This window comes from Sylvia atricapilla, chromosome 3, assembly GCF_009819655.1.
Source record: "Sylvia atricapilla isolate bSylAtr1 chromosome 3, bSylAtr1.pri, whole genome shotgun sequence".
Lineage (NCBI taxonomy): Eukaryota > Metazoa > Chordata > Aves > Passeriformes > Sylviidae > Sylvia > Sylvia atricapilla.
In genome coordinates, this window is record NC_089142.1 from 89,538,497 (window position 1) to 89,560,581 (window position 22,085).

Here is a 22,085-nt window from a genome sequence, read left to right on the forward strand (position 1 = left end):
AGTAATTGTACAATGAGAGCGAGTACTCAGATACAAGAAGAGAAGCTGCCTTCTGACACATGAGGAGAGAGAAAAAAATGGTTTTTTTGTATCATCTATAGGTAATGTTTTGGAAGAATAAACTATGACAAAAATATCCAGCTTGGAAATCTGAATCTTGTTTTCCACATAATCAATTAGCAGCAGGACTAACTAACAAAAACTGGACAAAACCACTTATGATAGAAGACATTATACAAAGATGAAAATTTGCTTACTTTATCACACACAAATTCAACATCATGTTCTCTTGGGAAGAAGTATATTTTTCTTGGTGAAATGATACTAGTATTCCACATTACTGATAGCATTTTTGCAACATTCCTGAAATGCACCCAGTGCTGCACATTTGTGGGAGGGCAGGGGACCAACATCACAGTCACTGGGTAAGGAAGGTGCTGGTACCACCCACAAAGACCAGCAGAACAGAGAACAGAACTGAGCTCTTAAATCATGTCACAAAAACATAAAAGCAGGGAAAAAATAAACAAGGACATATTTTTTTCTGAGCAATTCTTACACTCACATTCGCATTTTGACACAAGTTTCACCACACCCTTTGCTCTCTCCAGTAGGACAAACTTTATGCATTGGACAGAAAATTCCAGTATTCATTATGCTACTGCAAGTTAACTGAGCCATCTCCTCTGTGATTCCATAGATCTCATGTAATAAAACCAAACAAGAAGAGGAGAATCATGACATCACATTTGAGTGAGCCACATATAAATCTTTCTTAGACCTAAACTATTTTCCTTTGTCTTAAAAACAAAGAAGATTTATGGTGAATTTCGTTGTTGCTGCTTACAGGGTCATAAATCTATCTTAGTAGCTCTTTTAAATAGTTACTTATTTCTTAAAAAGTTACTTATATTTAAATTGTTATTATTTTTCATTCAGTGTCTAGATTGCAGGTTGGCTTTCACATAGGTTTTTGTATTAGCTTTGGTGGGGACAAAGCCTAAAAGACATGCTACTAGAAGTGATTTAGCTTTATTTAGAATAAATTGAGAATAAAATGCATAGGTGCTCTGAAATTAGAAATTCATTAAGGTTTTTAACTGCTGATCGCCTCTTGTACATAGTGGGTGGTGCTCAAAAAGAGAGTAAGAACTCATGCATGGAAAACATTGCCACACATCAGATTTCCTATTAAATATTTGTATCTGGCAGGTGCCAGTGGCATACATGACAGAGAAAAATTCAAGGGCTCCAATAGTATATTCCTGTTGTGCTTCCCTACTCAAAAATGCGTTTAAGTTGTCTCATATAATGGTTCAGATCTTTTCACAGGCTCCTTTCTAATATAGTGTTGAATGTTCCCTTTAGTCAAGATAAGAAAGACACGCAAAAAATGTTCAGAAAATACACAAGGTACAAAAAGCGTCTTTCCTGTGGCGTAAACTCTGAACAGTGAAGCCTGATGGAAAAAGTACCTGTCTTTTCATGACACTTTTTCCCCTGGCAGAGCCAGATATTGCAACTAATTCTGAACTTCTGTTTTTCTACTTTTATTAGGCCCTAACCCTCATTCTGGGAAAGAGATAACACCATAGAAAATGACACAAGGCTGACAATATAATCTCATTTCTGTTGCATCAAATTGGTTAGAATTTTCTCTTTTATTTCTCTTCTAGCCCAACCTTTTCATACTATTTGAAGAAATTAATTACATTTCACATAAGGACAAGAGAAAATAAGTTCATTGTTCTCCAGTCTGTGCTAGGGACCACATTAATTTCAAGTTAATAGAAACAATTGAAGCTCTTGACCAGGCAGTCAGTTCATTAGTTCCCCTCAAAAAATATACTCACCAATGCATATGAAAATGAGCATTCAATGCCACTGTCACACTAATATCAACACCAAGAGCAAAATTAACTTTCACACAAAGTACTTGTTAAATGCTTTTCTTTTATGATGGTGATGAATTCAAATTTCCCCCCCTGGCATACAGTTATGCCAGAAAGGTAATGAAAGCTTCAGGAACACTCCCTGAGCTACCACAGAAGTCCTTCTCTTTTATAACTCTGCTTGCAAAAAGCTTCAGTAATTTCCTCACAACACCACCATGTGCAATCAGCTGCTGCTTTGATTCTGACTGTGTACATCACTAATGAGCTGTGCTCTGAGTTTACAAGAGAGCCACTGGTGTTAAGGGTCTGCATGCCCGGGGCACATCAGAGCAGCACCTGAGCATCAGATGTTTGCATTTTGGACAAATCTTCCCCTGTGATGAGTGACTCATTTCTCCCTAGTTCTTCATCTCAGTCTGAGTATATTCATTGAGATCGCTTGTTCCTCTGGGACAAAAAATTGTTGCATCCTCAAAAGACATGAGGAGAAAAACCTTTGAGTGCACTTGAAAGAAAACCTCAAGACAGAGGGCTTTCAGATTCAGGCAAACATATAAAGACACAAATATTTAAGTCATCTTGGGGTTATCTCTGGGAAGAGTCTCACCAGTCACACAGGTGGTGTCCAAGCTGCAGACTGAATGCACACTCAGAAACCAAAGGAAATTTTCTCCAAGTCTTCAACAAAGAGGACTTTACATAAAGATTGGTTGTGGTGCAGCTTCACCTGCCCCTTGCTGACCCATTTCTCTGTTGCTTGCAATGCTGCTCATCAAAACTCGCCTGGCAGGGGCATGAATTTCCCACCCACATTCATTTTACAGTGTGCAACTGAGACACCTCCAACTTCCAAGGAACACCAGTGATCCCTTTGCAAAGAAGCTACAGGTCTTTGTCCCTGTCAAATCCTCTGGAAGCAGCAGCACTGAATTACAACTGTAAATCAGGTATTTCAACACAAGGTGCACTTGGCATAAGGCTTTGCTGCGGCAGGGAAACCGAGGAAATGACTGTATAAGATCACTATACACATGAGATCTGCATGTGATGTGGGGCATCTGTGAGTCCAATGAAGCCTGGATACCATCCCCAAACCACTTTATGTTAAAGTGGCAACTTAACATAGCATTTTATTATCAAGAGTAGGTCTCCTGTCCTCACTGGCTCCCAGAGAAACACAAGGACACTGAGATGCATTATGGTAAGTCACGAGAGGAATCCTGTGCAAATTCAGAAACGGATCCCAAATTCCAGGCAAGGTTCTTCCCTATAAGTTGCTCAGTTTGTACTGCTGTATAGGTGGTCAAATATTTATTGTTTGAGATCCACTAAAAATTCTGAAAAGACACTCAGGTCTGAAAAGGCATTCAGCTTTGAAATAAAACACACAACACTCACACTAATTCAAAGTGTAAAAACTAACAGTGAACATTTGTACTATGACTGAAGGAAGGTTTAACTGGACTACCATAAATTCCTAAGTGGATTTCAATTTATGATTTCTTACGTTTCCCCCCGTTGTTTCAAAAAGGAAAACATTCCCATTACCTTAAATTAACATTTTTACAATTTTTTGTTGCATCTTTAAACAAGAAAAATCAATTGAAAGCAGGCAGAGCAAAAAAAGCTCTCTACAAGGAGAAAAAAAAAATCACTAGAAGAAATCAGCTATGCTCAGATGACTGGCAATAACCCATATTAATTGGTTCCATATATTTTGTATTGGCCTTATTATAAAACACATCCTTTAAAACAAGTTTAGAATTACCTTAAGTTTAAATTAGGTATTGATTCTCTTTTGCCACACCTAAAGTTTTCCTACTTCCAAAGGGATTAGCATTATACCTTTAATAAGCATCAAGGTTCGGGCTGGTTTAGTTATTCATAGAAATGTGAGATGAATGCAAAAATTAATACCCAAAATCTCCACACAGCATGAAGTCTCAAATGTTGATAATAGCATGCAGGCACACAACCACTTTGGGTATAGAATTTCATTTAAAAACCCAAAGGCTATTAAAATGAAAGATTTTCAAACAACAGATCATATACAAGAAAACAACCAAGTACTTAACTCAAGTATTACTTTGAAGCCTCTGGATTTGCTACCAAACCTTTCACAAACACCTACAATAGCTGTAATGCTGAAAATCTAAGTCAGTGACTTTTCTGTGCAAGGGGAAAATCCCACCAAAAAAACCCAAAAGAAACAACCCTCCTGAAAGATGACAGCTGACTTGTCAAAGCGTCTGGGCTAAAATACAGCAGTATTTATAGTCCCTGTTTGTCATATATGGTACACACAAGCTATATAACCTCAGAATAAATAATGTCTTAGAAAGTATTATTTTGAAGGAAATAGTTATTTATGGAAATCAGCAAATTAGCAATGAAATATTAAGCTAGGCAATTATGCACAGAATAAAAGGAAATTTATTTTATAGTTAAAACAGAGCATGCTTTCCCTCTCCCCTCATCACACTGGTGCTTAAAATATTTTCTGGCTTTCTGCTTTTATGAACAAGAATCTGGAACAAAAAATAGGCAGCTAGCATTGCATTTAAATACAGGAGAAAAATTCTTGTAATGTCCTCAGAAAAACTGCACTTTGTTTTTTTAGCAGAGCACACTCTATGCCTGCTGGCTTTGACTTCAGCAAAAATCTGAGTCTTCACAGACAAGATCAGATTTAATGCCTTACATTATTTCAACCCCTATAAATACAACTTTAAAAAAGTTCAAATACTTTACCTTGGTAAGACAAAAGTTCTTTTACATCAAAGCAGCTAAGGCAGTAATAGAAATTTGTGGTACCTCCCACATTCTGATGACTAAAGGTCATGCTTTAACTTTTCATGTTATAATATAACCACAATCAGTCAGAAAAAGGGGGCTTCATTTCAGAGTAACTCCTTATTGCAGTAGTGATCATACATTGGCTCTTAGCAATATTGTTTTACTACATCTGTATTGAATGTATAATCTCACACTGTTTCTAACGCAAGGAATACCATATTTTCTGGTTTTACTGACAATTTCTACTTACTCATTGGGGAGTAAGAAATTTTCTTTTACACATTCGGTTATGCTTTGCTTGCAGAGAAGAGCAGACATTACCATAATGATTTCTCACTTAGCAGAATACTTACTTTTATTTCTACCTTTAGTTATTTAAGTGCAATCAACAATTTCTGCACACTGACTGCAGAACATTCACTTGAGGTCTGAGCCATCTGCGCTGTCTGGAGGGGTTCACAACAGAGGAACTGAACCTCAAGAACTTAAGCTATTTAAAAACCTTTTCCTTCACTCTTTAAAAGTTAGGACATGTTTTGGTGTGAGAAAAAATATATATAGGAAAAAAAAAAACATTCTTTTGGCTCAATTTTTAGAACTATTCTGATAAATTAAGAGAAAAGAGACTGAGTATCTTCAGAGTACAGTTAATAGGACAAAAAGGAGAAAAGGTAAAGCAGAGTGAAAGGTTCACCAGTTTCAACACAATTTCCCAGCTCTTTCTCAAACACCAACATAGCACAGAAAAAAATTTGTAGTTTTTCAATCCCTTTCAATATTTTATAACAGAAGAATACACTTGAATAACAAAGCATCTTCTTTTCTGTATATAAAACAAATTCATGACCAACAAGGATTACATCACATCCAGTAGGAAACAGACACATCCGTTTTCTAGACATCTCGACTATTTTGAAATGTTGTAATCTGTAGTCCTTATCTATTTATAATTCATTTGCATTGGATTATTAATGGCCATTGATGATAAAGGCAATGAACCATATTAACCTTTTACCCCTGTAGAGCCAAGAAACCTGTAGGAGAATTTATATATCCCATAAATGCCATACATAAAGAAGAGGTAAATAAACTTGACGGGACAGCCTAAAAACTGTAGGAATGAAAACAAACAAGCTCATGTCATGATTTGCTGGGCTTATTCTAAAATTTCAACACTAGCCTCAAAAACTGGTCTTTTCCAAAAGCAGAAAGCCCTCTCCTCAAACACCCACAGGACAGGCATCAATCATTCCCTCTCAGAGAAAGGTTTTCTTCATGGCATTGTTGTTCAGCCTTTATCTAACTTTATTATGAGTTTGAAAAAGAAAGAGACCAACATTTCTCACCCTGTAAAAATGCAAGATAGACACCAAATGCATGACATTTTATTACATAAAGCTCTCTAGTCTCATTTTTGAAGGTGCATCTGTCCACTTAAACATTTCTCTATTTCTACAACCCAAATTATCAAACTCAAGGTAAAGTCAGAAACTGGCCTCTGAGGAATGTGATGCAAGAAATTATTCAGCTACAGTTCTGAAATTTAAATGTGCTCTTCCCCATGTGATATAGATATAGAATGCAAGAAATTTTATCGACATTAACTTGACATAATCAAAAATCACTTAAACACAGAACACAGACTTGTAGTTGAATTTTTCAGAAATTCAAAGTGACAACACCTCTTAAGCTCTTCAATCTCTCATTTTTATTCCCAATATTTCTCATGAAGTAAAGACAGACTCATTTAATGTCTACAATGATATTGGACTTTATAAAAAAAAAAAAAAAAAAAAAAAAAAAAAAAAAAGCCCATGGCTTACAATACTCCTGTATCTACTTCATTTTTAAAGGAAAAATCATAGCTAAAGGCAGATCACCATAATCCTATAATTTCCTCTATACTTACCATGATGGTTCTTGTTGTATGGCTGGATGATTCTGGAAAATAAAAGAACCACAGCATATTAGAATGTTTTCTTTTTCCACAAAAGCCCTATGTTCTGATGCTCACCCTGAAGGCTAAGATGCTGCTGCTCAGATACAACAATGAGCACATCAAAAATGCAGAGACTGGAAAGATTTCTCATGAAATGAGCATGAGACTCATCATTGGTCCTGAATATATATGGCATGCTATAATATGCAGTTAACTGCACTTGTTCTCTTTGCTTAATTATCCTCTTCTGCAAGAAAATATAAAAATGGAACTAATTCATAATTCATGTTTGAGGAAGTGAGGGTTTTTTTTCATTTTGCTTTTAACATATGGCATCATGAAGGATTAGTTCTGCAGACAAAAATACAGATAGTATCAACATAATTCCATTACTGTTCTCATTTCAAAAAAAGTTTTATAAAACTAGGCAACCCTTTTTCTGAGAATATTGAGGTGGGTGTTCAGTTTGAAACTGACAAAGCTTATTGAGAAATGCAACATGCAGAAAAGTTAACTATTCTCTCCTATATGATAAATCAAGAGTCAGACAACCGAGCTCATGGTTATATTTATACAAATTGCAGATCAATCACTACTAGGCCAACAATTAACATAGATTTCACCCTGTTGTGTAACCCAGATTACTTTTGCTTTTTTCTTTCCCCAAGAATAGAAATCACACTCTCTGTGGCTTTAAAACATTACAGTTCACATATTAGAGACCTTGTTCTTTTTCAAAGCAGTGCAACTTCAGTAACAAAACATAAACAGTTAAGAAACCTGCAAGAAAACTCACTGCTGGTCTATAAGATGCAAGACGATACTACCAGAAGTCTCATAGACTTACTCAAAAACTTGGATAGGACACTTTGTTGGCTATAGAGAGCTCTTAAGGAAGGGACATTTATCAAAACTACATGTTTTTATAGAATGCGCACAATTCTGAATTAATTGAATCAGCAGAGTCTCAGTTCTGCAAGAGAGATAAATGCGAAATAAATTACTTTATTATTATTATTATTATTATTCTTGTCTTGGTTCAAAATTGTAACTTACAGGGTTTCCAACTAATATCACTTACACAAAGAATTCTTGAGGGATTTCATTACTAATAAAAATAGTATTACAGAGATTAAAAGGACAGGATAACAGCTGTATATCTCTTTAAAAAAAAAAAGGTAAGCACACTCTTAAACTGGCATTTCCCTTTCGTTTTGAGCAGTCATCTTAACCAGTCTGAAGGTAGAGTTCAATCACTGATAGAAAAAAGGTAAGCCATTTTAAACATCTCAAACTATTTATAAACCCCAACATTCAACAGAAATTCCAGTATCGAGTTTATGTGTTACATTTGTACAAGTCTTCATCCTTAACCAATTTTGAATAAGAAATATTTATATCACTAAGGTCACATTGACAGAGGAACTATAATTTGAATACCTACCTAAAGCCAGCAATATCTTAGTTGTGAGCTCCTCTACCAGCCCTCTTTTCCTCTCTTTTTTTCCACACAAAATGTATCATATATAAAAATACATTTAGGTCACCAGTCCCCCAGGCAATTCTTAAACTGGTAGTGTAAGAACTAAATATTGACAGTCTACTGTTTCCTGATAGTTGAACATATCTGGAACTCTTACAGAGTAAAAGAAGATCACAGTAGAGTGAAGAACTCTGTAATTTGTTAAATTTTTATCTTCACAGTAAAGTAATTTCTGTTATGATTTTTTTTTTTTTTGATATCCCAGTAAAATAAAATTTCAGGACCCAAATATTCCTGAGAAAATGCAGAGACTGCATTAGTGGAATAATGAATAATTGAGATGAAGATTCATTCCATTTATAAGCATAAATACCCAGAAAAAAAAAAACCCCAACCACCTTATATCCAAGAGCACAATACTTCCTGAAGAATCCTGAACTTAGGCAGAATTATCCACAAAGTTAAACACAAAAAATGGGGCTTCTCATCTCTTGAAACACAGAAGAGACATATATTACAGAGCACTTCCAGTCACTCTCAAAATGATCAAAGCTGACAAACAAAAACTGGTTTTTTTATACTGAGAGACTGGAAACCTTCCCTCTTACTCAGAGGTGCTGTGCTTTTGGCATAGCTCTATATGCCAAATCTATAAAAACTGTGCTTAGCCATGATTGTCCCAAAATATGCAGACACGCTCTCACTCAGTTGTCTGTGAAACTGAGAAGATCTCCTTAAAATGAGCTGAGGAACAACTGAATTTTCCTGGAAGTTGTTAAACAGTGTGTTTTTGAAAAGAACCTGACAGATGCTATTAATGCAGTGCCAGCAGCTGTTAACTCCAGGATATTACCATCCTGATAACCTAATAATAAAACCCAGCCAAGAAGTGAAAAATGTTGTATTTGTAAATTATCCCTGTTATATCAGGCAATAGAATCAGTCTCTTTTTTTGCATGTATTTTTCTTGCTGTAGATACTGAAATATCATCTAAGTTGCCAAACATCAGAGACTTGAGTGTATCTGTAAATACAAAGGTAGGAAAATAACTGTTTAATAAGTAGATATAGTTGAAAGATTCTAGGATCTAGCAAAGCCTACTAATTAGGGTGCCATTGTTGCATAATTTAAACTCTTATATACTCTGATACACAAATCTTCTTTAAGACTTTAGAACTGAGGAGACACCAATTTCTTCCAGAAAATAATTGCACCCTGACTTGGCAGGTTCTGAAAAACACTTATGCATGGACACAGCAGCCAATTTTGTGGAAAACTTTTAACTAAGGCAACTAAGGAAGAAAGCCCTTGCTTAAAAGGCAGTCACACAGCATTAGAAACATTTACAAAGGGTCTGCACACCAATGCAAACTCCAGCGCAGATTGAGGGGATCAGAGATTATTTAAAAACCACAAAACCCTGGGGGTTGAATAGAACAGAAAACAAAACTGGATTTTCATTTTTAATGAGATGCCATTGGGAATTGATATAATCTGGCTCGAAATTTAGTGAAACTGGCACCAGTGGACACCTGGTTTATAAGTGAGTTCTTACTGCAAAGGATTTGGTGCAAGACAGTCGTCTGTACTTGCATCACTCCAGTAGGAAGAGAACTCCAGGATGGAGATTGATTCTCCTCTTAGGCCAGTGAAGTGCCAAGGAAGTGGATTGATCCGTTTTAAGCACAAGTGGCCAGACATCATCACTACTAACAAGGGTTTATAGTGCTGTGATGTGGGGGAATTTCAGTAAAAGCAGCTTCAGTGCTGAGGAGATGTTTGTAAGTTTATTATTGTAGAGAAATTGATGTACCAACAGCAGAAACTGCCTAAGATGCTCCTGTGCCCTTTCTACAACATATTTATTTGAACTCAAATAGAAATGAGTAAGCTGTAGAAGAAATTTCCTCACATCAGAAAGTGCTTTAACAACCACATTGATCAATCAAGCATTTCTCCCTGTTTCCAGGCAGTAGGACACCATAAAATTTCCCACTGTAAAACCATTTAAGACTAAATCAAAAGAAGTGCACTGCTTAGGGATGATGTCAGCCACATAATTATTTCAAGTTCACATATTATTTCCCAGCAACATGTTATTTTTTATTACACATCAGAACCCTTTTCCAGCTGTTCATGTGTTGTTTGTATATGTTATATACTTAATTTCTGCTGATAGAAAACTGAGTTACCTGATATTTCTCTTTTTTATGTAACAGAATCATTGAGAATACTAATGGGTGAAACATGTGCTACTTCTAAAACTTCCAGAATAAATATGCTTGAAGATAATGTGATCTTGACAGGTTTGAAAATAAAGGCAGACTGGCAATTGCAGAGCTGTTTAATCCTAGCAACATCTCAGCTTATGATGGTGCATAAGACCTTAAAGGTTAATTTCAGCCAGGATGGACCACATCATGTAAAAATCTGAGGAAGGAATAATGAGTAACCAAACATAATTGCTTTTTTCCTCCCAGTTTGCGGCAACTGAACAAGTGACATTTTTAATTCAAAAGTATTATTAAAAATAAATAAATACATATAATACTAACTAACATATATACATATAATACTAACATATAATACTGATACTAACAATGTTTTTCGAGGAAGTTCATTATTCCCCCAAGACAGGAATGTTAAACATTGGAGAAAGAATATATAGATGAAAAAACCAAAACAAAACAGCCCCCACAAAATTATCATAGACCAGACACAGGATCTTTCCAGTTACAGCACCTAAGCACTTTGTGAAGGTGCCTTCTCTATTGCATTATGTACTAAAATTGTTAAGAACTATTGCTCTGCAAGCACAGCTTACAAAAAATAATCAACCTACTTGACAGTAATCACACACAGAAGCACTTTGAGTATGAACTCCAGATCCTGAATTCAGAACATGTAATTCAGGAGGCAATATGCTGTTAATCCTGTTATCGAACAGACAGGATTCTCTTTCTGCAACTGTAATTCTTTAAAATAATACTAGGGGAAAGTAGTGATTCTAGGAATTAAGCTCTGGCTATCTCTATTGTGGTTTCGGTGTTAACTTAATTGTTGTGTTAATTGTGTTGTTTGCTGTTTGAAGAGCTGATTCACTCTGTCAATTAGAAAAGCCAAGGCTACTGCAGCTTCACATCTACACATTACCTGTATATTAAAATAAGAAACAACGATTCAACAGCAGAAATGAGGTACTTTACCATGAAGTGCCTTTTCCCCCTCCTGGGGTCCCACATGCCTTCTCTTTCTGATCCCTGCTGGCACCAGTGTAACCAGAACCACGTGCTGGTTCTGATGATGAGTTCAGGGATTCAATACACCAATTTTTCATTTCCTTGGCACAACAAAAGCCAAGTGATCAATGGCACACATTTTTTAGTGCTTTAAAGCATGAATGTGACTCTGGATTTGTGTTTTTCTTGTGAATCAATTGTAGGCAAAGAAGCCTTACAAAATCAAAGATACATTTTTGAAAGGAAGGGATAAATGCAGAAAGAATTCATAATAGTTCCTTATTCAATTTCTAATGCAATTTCACCCTCAGAAATAATTCACATTTCTCAAGATACAGTAAACCTGAGCATTTCAGCTGAATGGAAATTGTATTTTGACTTTGGCATAACAAAAGTAATCACTGTCTGTTTTTTTAAAAAATACACAACATTCTTAGGAACAGTTCTTTCTCAGAGGAAATCCAAGGAAACCTGGGTTTGCAGAAATACTTTTGCTGCTCCCAAGCACTCCTGTGGCCAAATTACACTGCTCACCTTTTCTCATGAAAAATACCCTGCAGTTTAAGCAGTCATCAGACAGAGAATGGAAGACTGTCCTTTTATTTGTAATCAAAGGAGATCAAATACTCGGAAGACAACTTGGAAGATAATGTAAATTCAATGTACATCATGTTTATCATTGTGAGATAAATTTCTCTCTTTTTTTTTTTTTTTTTGACAAAAATATTTTCCTCCTGCTTGGTTGTTTTTCATGTTAAGTCACAATATCATCAATATCATTTGCATCACTGGGTTTGGAGAAATGAATACTGAACAGGGAAGTGGAGATATCAACTCACTGTTGTATAACACAAAATTTAATAACACAAAAAATTTAAATAGGGAAAAAAATTACTTTATACATGCAAACATGAGATGCAGAAACTTAGTTCTACAAATGATTGACAATGTCAGCAGTAACATCCTGGGGTAATTAAGGCCTGTGTCACTTTCCAGGCACATTATTTGGGTTCTGGAAGTTGTCAGTCGTTCATCATTTTCAGTATCATCATTTGTACCTCTGCAAAAACAAGTGAATTTGCTGACCACAGAAATGTAAGCTTTAGAGTATTTTAGTCTCCTAATAAATATTTAAAATTATTGCTTCCAATTGCACAGTGAAAATAGAGAGAAATTGGCTACTCTTGAGCAAGCTGCAAAATTTAAATGTAAGAAGGTTGTTAGGTCAATCTTTTGAGGGTCAGAGACGGTTTTAATGACTTTGTATAGAAAGGCAGGACTAAGCTCTTAACTATTTCCTATAATGATATAAGCATAAAAGCAATATATTTCAGGAAGTAACTAAGAGCCATAAACACCTTTTCGTATTCCTTTGCTTCCCTAGTAAATGACAGTAACACAGCATCATTTTTTCCTGAGAGATCTATTTTCCACGTTCACATTTCCATCAATACCAGTGCACACATTCGACTAAGAAATCTGTAGCTGAATATTTTAAAGCGCTTTCCAGCTATACCAAAGACCAAAGCTAAGACACATGTCCTAAGCAAACTTCAGAGGGAAAACTGACTGTGGAGCAATATATAGCTTTTGTCTCTCACTTTTGGGAAGAGTCAGCATACACAATCCAGCATTAATCATACCTTGTGTTTTAGCGTGGAAGAAACGGTAAAATTTCACATAGCAGCTTGTTTGCCACAACTCATTTCTTCTCTTTCAGTTAGAAATCACAGGTATGTTAAGTGAGGTTTATAACATTTTTGGTAGCTTTATAGTTTATTAATGTGTAAAGGAAACTTTAGGGTTTTCTTTTTTAAATTAACAGAGGAGCAGGTGTTTTTTGCTGTGCAATCCATGCTGCTTCTCTGCCACCATAGCAGAACATCTCTCTCTCTACTGAAACATGGTACTGTGATAACAACAATCAGGCACCTTTGAGGAAAAACAACTCACTCACTGCTGAAAAATTCCATCCTAGATTAATATCTCCTTCCCTTTAATGTACTTTCCCATAGTGTTATGTGAAATTAATTATAATGAAGCATGTATTATAATTATTTTCTCTAGTTCAAGAAAATTTGCAACAGGAGAGGTTTTAGTCTCCCTACGTGTCAGTCAGGCTACTTTTGTTTATGCATCTGTCATAGATTCCCCATGGAAAAATAGGAGTGAAAACTAAGCCTTCCAAAAGGCTTGCCCATCTCCTGAATAGCCAATAAAATCAGTCATAAGCATGGAGAGGATTGACCAAAACAGTATTAAGGAGAGAAGGCACATAATTTTAAAGGTCTTTCTCCATTTGCCAATTTCTCTTGTCAGCTTCTCATCCTGCCAGGCCAGAGATGTGTGGGTTCCTAGGAAAACAAACCCTAAAATTGTTGCCTTATTCCTAGATATTTCATGTATCTGCTGCACACTTCAGTATATCCCAGAACAGAAATATGACTGTTGAAAGAATCCTCTTGCAGGCAGCAGGACATCTCAGACTGAAATACAGCACTGAAGCTATGGCAGGGAAGAGAGGAGGAGGATCAGGGCTGTTGATTCAATTCTCTTCAGCTATGAAAAGCTGGTTCTTTTATTTTTGCCCACAACATGAAAATGGTATCAAACAGGCACAGACAGATTTCTGTATCTCATTAGTGACACTAATGCCTTGGACATCCTGTGGATATTCTGGTTCTCATGCATGAAAGGTAAGGCAATGCATGCCAGATGACAGAGATTATTCCTGTGTAAAACACCTCTACCTGATGTTTCCAAATACTATAAGCGAAATTATCATTACTCACTCTGCCAAAACAATAGGCTGACCTGAAATTTGACTACTTGGACACACTGTTGCTCACAGTTAAGCAGCTTGTGGGAGAAAGTAATTGCTTGGAATAATTTCAGACACTGTAATTTAAAGATCATATTCAAAATATCTAAAGCACTTTACAGTCACACCTAAATCTTCCCATCATCAACTCCAGTAACAAAATTGGATACATGTAACCTTCTGCAACATCGTGATTTTCTGAAGATGGAATTTTCCCACTTGAAAGAGGCTATCTTCATGACAGAGAACCACTTAAATATCTTATGCTGACTTTAATTTCAGCAGCAATTGAAATGCTGCATCTCAGAGTAGTTAAAAGCTCCAGCATGTATATTACACAAAAACAACTCAAAGTACTGTGACTTTTCCAGAACAGCAAAATGCCAGTTCACAGGGATTTTTGATTACATCTTACAGAATGCAGGATTTGCTGTTGTTTGAAAATAAAAAATAGTTTTCCAAGACCATCCAGCAAAAGTCTTCCTCCTGATAAGGGACACAAAAACCTACAAGATCTTGTCTCTAGCTGCAATACACAGTGCTTAAGCAGAGCAATTTCACTCATGTCCATGACTGACAATAACAAGATATCAGGGCACAACATCCCCATTACAAAAAGACAAATGAGCTCCCTCATCATTCTCAACAATGATCAAGCAAAATCAGTCCAAAATGCCAAATTCCCTCACCCCTATCAATTGCACCTGACCTTTTCTGGTGGTGCATCCATGGAAAACTGAAAGGGAACCTTGTGCTGCATTGGCTAAAAGCAAAACTCAGTGTAAGACTTGTATAAGAAATGGTAATCATATTCTTGTTTATTACCCTTAAAAGCATTTAACTAAATATTAATGACATTTCTCATAATCTTCCCCCACTTCCCCAAAGAGGCATAAGAAAAGTGTAATTTCCATAATGTACTGCTATATTCAAAGCAAATAATTATGAATTTGCTTAAAAAGAAATTCTGCCAAAATAAGGCACTCATCTGAGCAGTAAGATTGACTTAAATTATGCTGATCTAAATATATATTTGCACAAGATTAAGCAACATTTATTTGAATGTTGTGAAATATTGTATATCTTAAGTAAACATATTTATGTGGCTTCCTCACAACAAATACCTGATACTGCTGGAAAAAAAAATATACTTGAAAATGCAGATATATCCATGTCAATAATATTAAGATTATGAAAATAGCAAATGAGATTTAATATAAGTCCCCTGTGCTCCCTTTTGTTTGCTCATTTCACCAAAGCATGTACTGAAAGACAGAATGTGTCATCATCTCCATATCAGGATTTCTGGATACCGTTAATTGATACAACACAATCAAACTTGCAGCAATCAATAGTATTTTGGAACCAAAAAAGCTTTTTAGTGTATTTATAGTAATACAAAAACTCTGGGGGCTGGCAAAAGCTTTCACTGCACAAATAGCACAGTGTGGTCAGGGAAATAACACAGAAACCACCATTTCCCAAGTTGATCTGGTACTGAAGAGAAGCTGGATAAAACACAAGCAAAAAAAAAATATATTTACCAATAACCTGAGGAGGCAGTACATGGTAAATATTGAATGTAATCACTTTTCAGTCAGGAGAAAGGAAATCTGTGCAGTTGAGTATCATTACTACTTGTGTGTTACTTTTTCATTGCATTTTATTTAAATTTTTCCACATTTTAATTAAAGAGAGTACCAAGAATAATAAGCCAAATAGCCATTTTTAATACCAAAACAATAATTTTTGCACTAGGAAAAAAAAATTAATTATTTAGGATATATGCTTTCCAGTACGTTGTTTTCACAGAAAACCGATAAGTAGAAATATCTCCTAAAGCAATGACTTGCAGTTCTCAATACTAATTTTTCAAATTAAATGTTATTTTGTGCAAGTTGCCTTAACAGAACTGACTATTTGATACACGCTAATTAGTGTAGCTAATGACTGGTTTTACACACTTGTTACTTTGAGGAGAACACTCATATTAAGTAGAAGCAAAATTTTACAGATTTCCAAGCATGCCTCCTTACAGCAACATAAGGAGGGGCTTAATCATAGTAATTACCTTGAACTTACTGCTACAGCCTTCTCTGCTGGAGAAATGTGCAGGCTGCAGCAAGATGAGGGTCAGTCCTTTCTCACAGATAAAAAGTGATAGGACAAGAGGAAACAGCTAGAAGGGATGGCAGGGGAGGTTTAGGTTGGATATTAGGGAAAACGACTTCACAGAAAGCGTTGTCGAGCTCTGCCCAGGGAAGTGGTTGAGTCACCATCCCTAGAGAGATTTAATACTTGGGGCATGTAGGGTTTAGTGATGGGCTTAGCAGTGCTGAGTCAAGGGTTGGACTTGATCTTCAAGGTCTTTTCCAGCTGAAAGCATCCTATGATCATCTTTGCAGCCAGGGGAAAGTAACTCATCACTCAGAGATTACATGGAGAGTCCAGTCTAATGGCCAGTATTAGTGGAAAGGAAGGCCTCTGTTCACATTCTCACGCAGTAACTACTAAACTATCACTACTAAACAGAACTCCACCTTCAAAGGTTGCAGTGGAAATGCAGCATTTATGGCTCAGCTTACTAATGCAGCTATCACATTTTCTTCCAGCTGCACGTCCCATGGTGTCACCTTGGTCCCCCAAAGAGCCTGTGTTGCCATGAGTGTTTGTCTGTGGTGTAACAGCTGCATGCTGAGCAGAAATGCAAGCAATCCTCTCTTCTGTGTGTTCTCAGTAACCACTTCTTGTCAAAGGATGTCATGATTCTTATCTAGGTGTTATTAAAAGTATAGTAGGAGTTTTCACTGCTGTATACAAGTAGTGCCTTCAATGGTAGAAAAACACGATTATAGGGAAGATGATGGATAATGGATAAAGTTTTTCTCCTTTATTTGGAATACTATTTCTATGAGCTTTTCTGAAAGGCAATTCCTCTCCTTTCTACCGTGATCTATCCTGTGAAGCATGAAAGCAGACAGACACCTCTTTTGTGAACGTCATCTCCTGAACAGTCAGTTTGAGAGCCCAACATCTGACAGATTTTTACCCTCAGTAACCTTATTGAAATACAGGACAAATAAACGAATGTCTTACAGAAGTTATATCTCAAAAAGAGATATCAGGAATGCATGCATGCATTTTCTTTTAGTGTAAACATATCCTGCTGGATTCTCCTCTTATTTGGACAAGGTAAAACTGTTCATGGTTAGAGTTGAAAAATCTTGCTGCTTGGTAAAGACTGAAAAAAAAATCATCAGTTATGCACAGTCACTTTTCAGGATGAAAAATGAAGACTATTTGAGAAAAGTTAGTCTTACCCACAAATTTCCATACTTTTTTTTGGTTTTTGTTGTTGTTATTTTTTGGTTTGTTTGTTTGTTTTCACACAGCTTCATTCCTGCCCTCACTTTGCACCAAGGTGTTTTGAAATGGCTGGATACACCAGGCCTAAAGATCACCTCTGGCACTGCACAGTGTACAGAAGCAGCCTCTCCTGCACCTCTATGTATGACAAACCTTTTGCTTCCTCCTCTGCAGGGACAGTTGCTTTATAAGATGCAATGCAAAAAGCCAAAATAAAACATGCTGCATCTCTGCCTTCACCAAATTTGTTTTATTATTTTCTTGTCGTTTTTTGGTTAATCAAGATCAGTAAGAAAAATGGCAAACAGAATTTTTGTAAGAGAAGCTATTAATGAAGGCCTTATCCAATGAATAAGCACCACCATTCATTGCACTGCTGCTATAAACCATTCATATCTTACATTTTCTTTAAGTCTGTACCCTCTCATTTAATGTTACCTCAGGTTCACAGAAAGTTTTGCAATCCAGAGAGTTAAAGAATATTTCTTTTATATTTCTTCACATACCATCAAGCCCATTATGATGGCTGTAGTTTCTTTTCCCCAAAATACTTAATGAAGAGTGATTAGAGGGTGCAAGCAGTCGTTTTGCACTTGGACTTTGAAGGCTCGGTGTTGACCTGATTACGTTGGGTTTCATGGCAGGATGTATCTCTGTTTGAGACAAAAGAGAGAGAGAGAGAGAAATTATATCTACTTGATTTTAAAATAAGTAAAACAATCTATTCCACATATGAAATTTACTTTTGATTTTCAGTGAAAAGAAAGTTCCTTCTGCACTTGTGTGTTTACAGGGCCTTGAACAACACAAGTCCTCATACCCACAGGCTTCTTACTCTCCAAGCAAGAAACATCTATTTCACTTTAGATTACCCAAATTCAATTCCACAGTGCAGATATGTAAGGATTTGAGATTGAAGAGCTAACAAATACAGAACAGTCCAAAATGGCTGTGTTTATATTTTCCTGTATTTGTATTGAAGTTACACACCCACAGGTTTTAGCAAGCAAATAAAAGCATTTTACTGTAGTGAAAATACCTCAAGCTACTCAGTATTTTCTGTCACAATAATAAGCTTTAGGGGATCTTCCCACACACAAGTCACAAGGTGCAGAAGTCAGGGGCCAGATACTGTAGGGCTCTGCAGCTAAAACTACCCCAAAACTGAAGTGGGAACCCTTCCATACAGAGCCATTACTGGGGAGCTTCAAACATCCCGGAGTATTTAATAGGTTTCATGGAGCAAGATTATTTTGGAGAAGGAGGAATAAAGAGGGTAAGAGGCAGCAAAACCCATCTGGCCAGCACATTTCAGAGTGGCAGCTGCTGCGTTTGCCAGGAGCTGACACAGCTGCATGGAAATTTCTCAGTTATCTGCCAGACAAAAGTGGCAAACAGGAGCCTCAGCAGAGTCTGCTGGTTCCCCACTAGGAATTTACTGAACCAATTAATTAATTCCCATCACACATTTGGATTCAAAATGCCAGCCCTGTGTCCAGCCTTGGGTGGACCCAGACTTGTGTGGGAAGCCAGCTGCCCAAGGGCAGCCACATGAGGTGCTCGCGGCCCAATTAACAGCAGCCCTCTGATGACCCCAGGCAGCACAGGAGCCTGAGAAGGTGAGGGCAGTGGGGCAGGGAGTCAGATCAGCAGTCAGCTGCCCAAGGCAAGGGAGATCAGAACACAAAAAATAAGTACTTTCTCATCTGCAGCCCAGGTTTACACCTCCTGAAAAGTGCTTCTTATTTATTAAATGGAACACAGAAACTGAGAAGATGCAAAGTCTACAGCAGGACCAGGTATGCAAGGAGAAGTCTCTCTGACATCCATGGCTACCATTCAGGAGAAAGAGAAACCACTACATAAAATCAAAACCCACTGGAACAGCATGTCTTTCCTCCTTTAGGAATGCCCAAGGTCTGATATCCAAGAGCTGGCCTGCCCTGCCTGGAGCTCTCTGTCTCATGGCCTTGGCCGGGTTGTACTGGAAGAGTGTGCCAAGAGGAGACAATGCCAACAATTCTTACACTGGACAAGACTTTGCTTCATTGTTCACCACTGGTGTGGCTGGGCTTGCAGTCACACTCTCCAAGAATGAACACCTGCCCATGAGAAGCTTCAAGAGGACTAGATAAGAAACAACAGCAGGGCACAGAAATACATGGGCAAGGATTAGCACAGCAGAGAGGGAAGTCACAGGTAACCAGTCACCTCAGGGCAGAGCTGTGGATTTGACATCACTAAATTTCCCACCACTTAATTAGATGAGAGCTTTTTACTGCCATTCACTGCAGAATTCTTCTGCTTTTCATACAGAAAACATTTCATGGCATGTCCCATTTTTCTTGCTGTGGGGAACGAGCATCTCATATTTTGCTTTTTTACTAAAATGGGAACAGAGGCATGCTTAATGTTATGAACATCAATGATTGCTAAGGCAAAACTCTAAACTGAAATAGAAACACTTGCACCGTTTGCTGAAGTTAATTGGAATTTGCATTCTAAAATGTTCATTTAGCAATCTTTTCCAATTTTCTGAAGGAAATGGTAGATTTCCAGGGCTAGCAACACTAAAATATTATTTTATTTGCCAAAGAGCTCAAGCAGTAACCACAATAATCCCAGCAGTTGCATCAACATGTGAGAACTCCATCTCTCTTCATCTGCAACATAAAGGAAAGGTAATCTTATATTTTCAGGGTGAGCAAACAATTGAGGAAGGAAGCGTTTCCTTCCCTCAACTGGTATTTAGTTCATAAGTCACTAATCTTCCATTACTTTACCACAAAGGTTGCCTTTTCTCTCTCTGCAGTGGAGGAAGGTAGCAAAACCAAGCTGTACATTAAATTTCTAGAAAGGAACTCAGCTGAACAGCCAGGACCACTTTCCAACGGACTGAGACCTTCCTGTGCAGACCTCTACATCTTACTTCTCTACTCCTCTACGTATAGACTTGCTTCCAATATTTTTATGCTTTAGATCAGCACTTTATTACCAGCTGCCTTATCACACCCAAGCAGGGTAATGAGGCATTTCAGGGGTTTTGCTAATTATCCCTCCATATAATTGTATTACGGAATAATAGCAATTAAAATCTTTTAATTCCTGCTGCTCTTATCCTTGTTCTATTGCCCTATCACTTCACTGAAAATCTTCTAGCCACCTGCACCTTGTTCTAACTCAGAGAACTGACTATAGCATTCAAATTATCCCATTACCTATGTAACAAATGACCAGTCAGCCACAGTCTGAAATTTAAAAAAAAAAAAGGAGTAAGAGATAATGTTCCAAAACCACATTAGGAACCCAGCCTCAAGCAAGTAAATAACAATATTAAAAACTTCTCTCTTTTCCACTATGTCAGTAGGGTAAAAAAATAAAAAAACCCAAAGTAAACAAAGGGAATCTGAAGTCTTCTATTGAATCACCTCGATAAACATCTTGGATTCCAGAGGGGCTTAGGCAGCTGTACCTTTCTCTCACCTCATCTCCTCAACATGTATCCCAGCTGGAGTGTTAGTCTGCTTTCCTCATAACTAGGAGGTAATATAGGACATTTAATTAGCTGGGGGTTCACCTAAGCAGCTTTGTTTAGGGAGCACAGTGATGACTGATAAGAATACAAGGGATTAGCCCCAGCTCTTGAGAGAACAGGGCATAATTTTAATGCCTGTCTTACCTCACCTGTGGAACCTGCAGCCAAGATGCAGAACAAGGATAAAGGGAAGTGATGACCCAAGATGTGCAGGGCACTGAAATCCTCTCTGCCTTACCAGAAAGGTTGAAAACAGTAGTGTCCTGACACATTGTTAATCATATGCTAATAAATATCTGTGAGAATAGCAAAGCATGAATCTTAAGAGGAAAACAAATGTCTCCCATAGAAGTTATCACATGATATATAATACTAATTTTTATGAGGAAAAAAGCAAGATTTGCTTATTTACTGAAACTGCAAAAACCCCAAATAAATAAAAAATATCACTAACAAACTAAACTAAAAAAAAATCCACCAAGCTATATGGCAAACAAAAAGCCATTTTCTAGTCATCCCTATAAAGCTAATTCAGATGAATGTATTCAACTGCACTGGGTTCACTTCATATCCCCATAACACACATTATTTTCCTCAGCTGTAATGAGATACATTTACTTCCCACATAGTCAAATACCAAGCAGTCTCTACAGATACCTGGCATATTTTAGCACTATTAGTCTTCCACCAGACCTTCATGTAAGTTCACAAAATGCTGTCTGACAGTATTCATCCATTTACTCACATTAAACCTACAGACTAAGACTCCCAGAGGGGTCAAGACAACTCCTCAAAGGTTACATAACATGGCACTAAAAACATGTGGTGTCTTCTAAGTTTACCCACATTACCATTCCCTCTTTAGATGCACAGACAGGTCAGCTGGATGAACCATCTCCTCTCACAACCACAACTCCACCAAGTCAACCAAAGTAGCCCTTTCAACAGACACAGCTGGGATGTCTGTAGGAAATTATCCCTGGCTTTTTTCTAAAACTTCAGGGCAGGCG

At 37.0% G+C, this 22,085-nt stretch overlaps 1 protein-coding gene across 2 annotated transcripts in view; it reads right to left on the reverse strand.

Annotated features, from left to right (window-relative positions):
- MTA3 (metastasis associated 1 family member 3) overlaps nucleotides 1–22,085 on the reverse strand; it is a 131,333-nt gene that overhangs the window by 18,072 nt on the left and 91,176 nt on the right. For both annotated transcript variants that reach the window (XM_066316108.1, XM_066316109.1), the window contains exons 16-17: nucleotides 18,047–18,193; nucleotides 6,601–6,632 (exon numbers count right to left, since the gene is read on the reverse strand). In XM_066316108.1, the coding sequence (XP_066172205.1) occupies nucleotides 6,601–6,632; nucleotides 18,047–18,193 (179 nt within the window). The remainder of the gene's footprint in view (nucleotides 1–6,600; nucleotides 6,633–18,046; nucleotides 18,194–22,085) is intronic.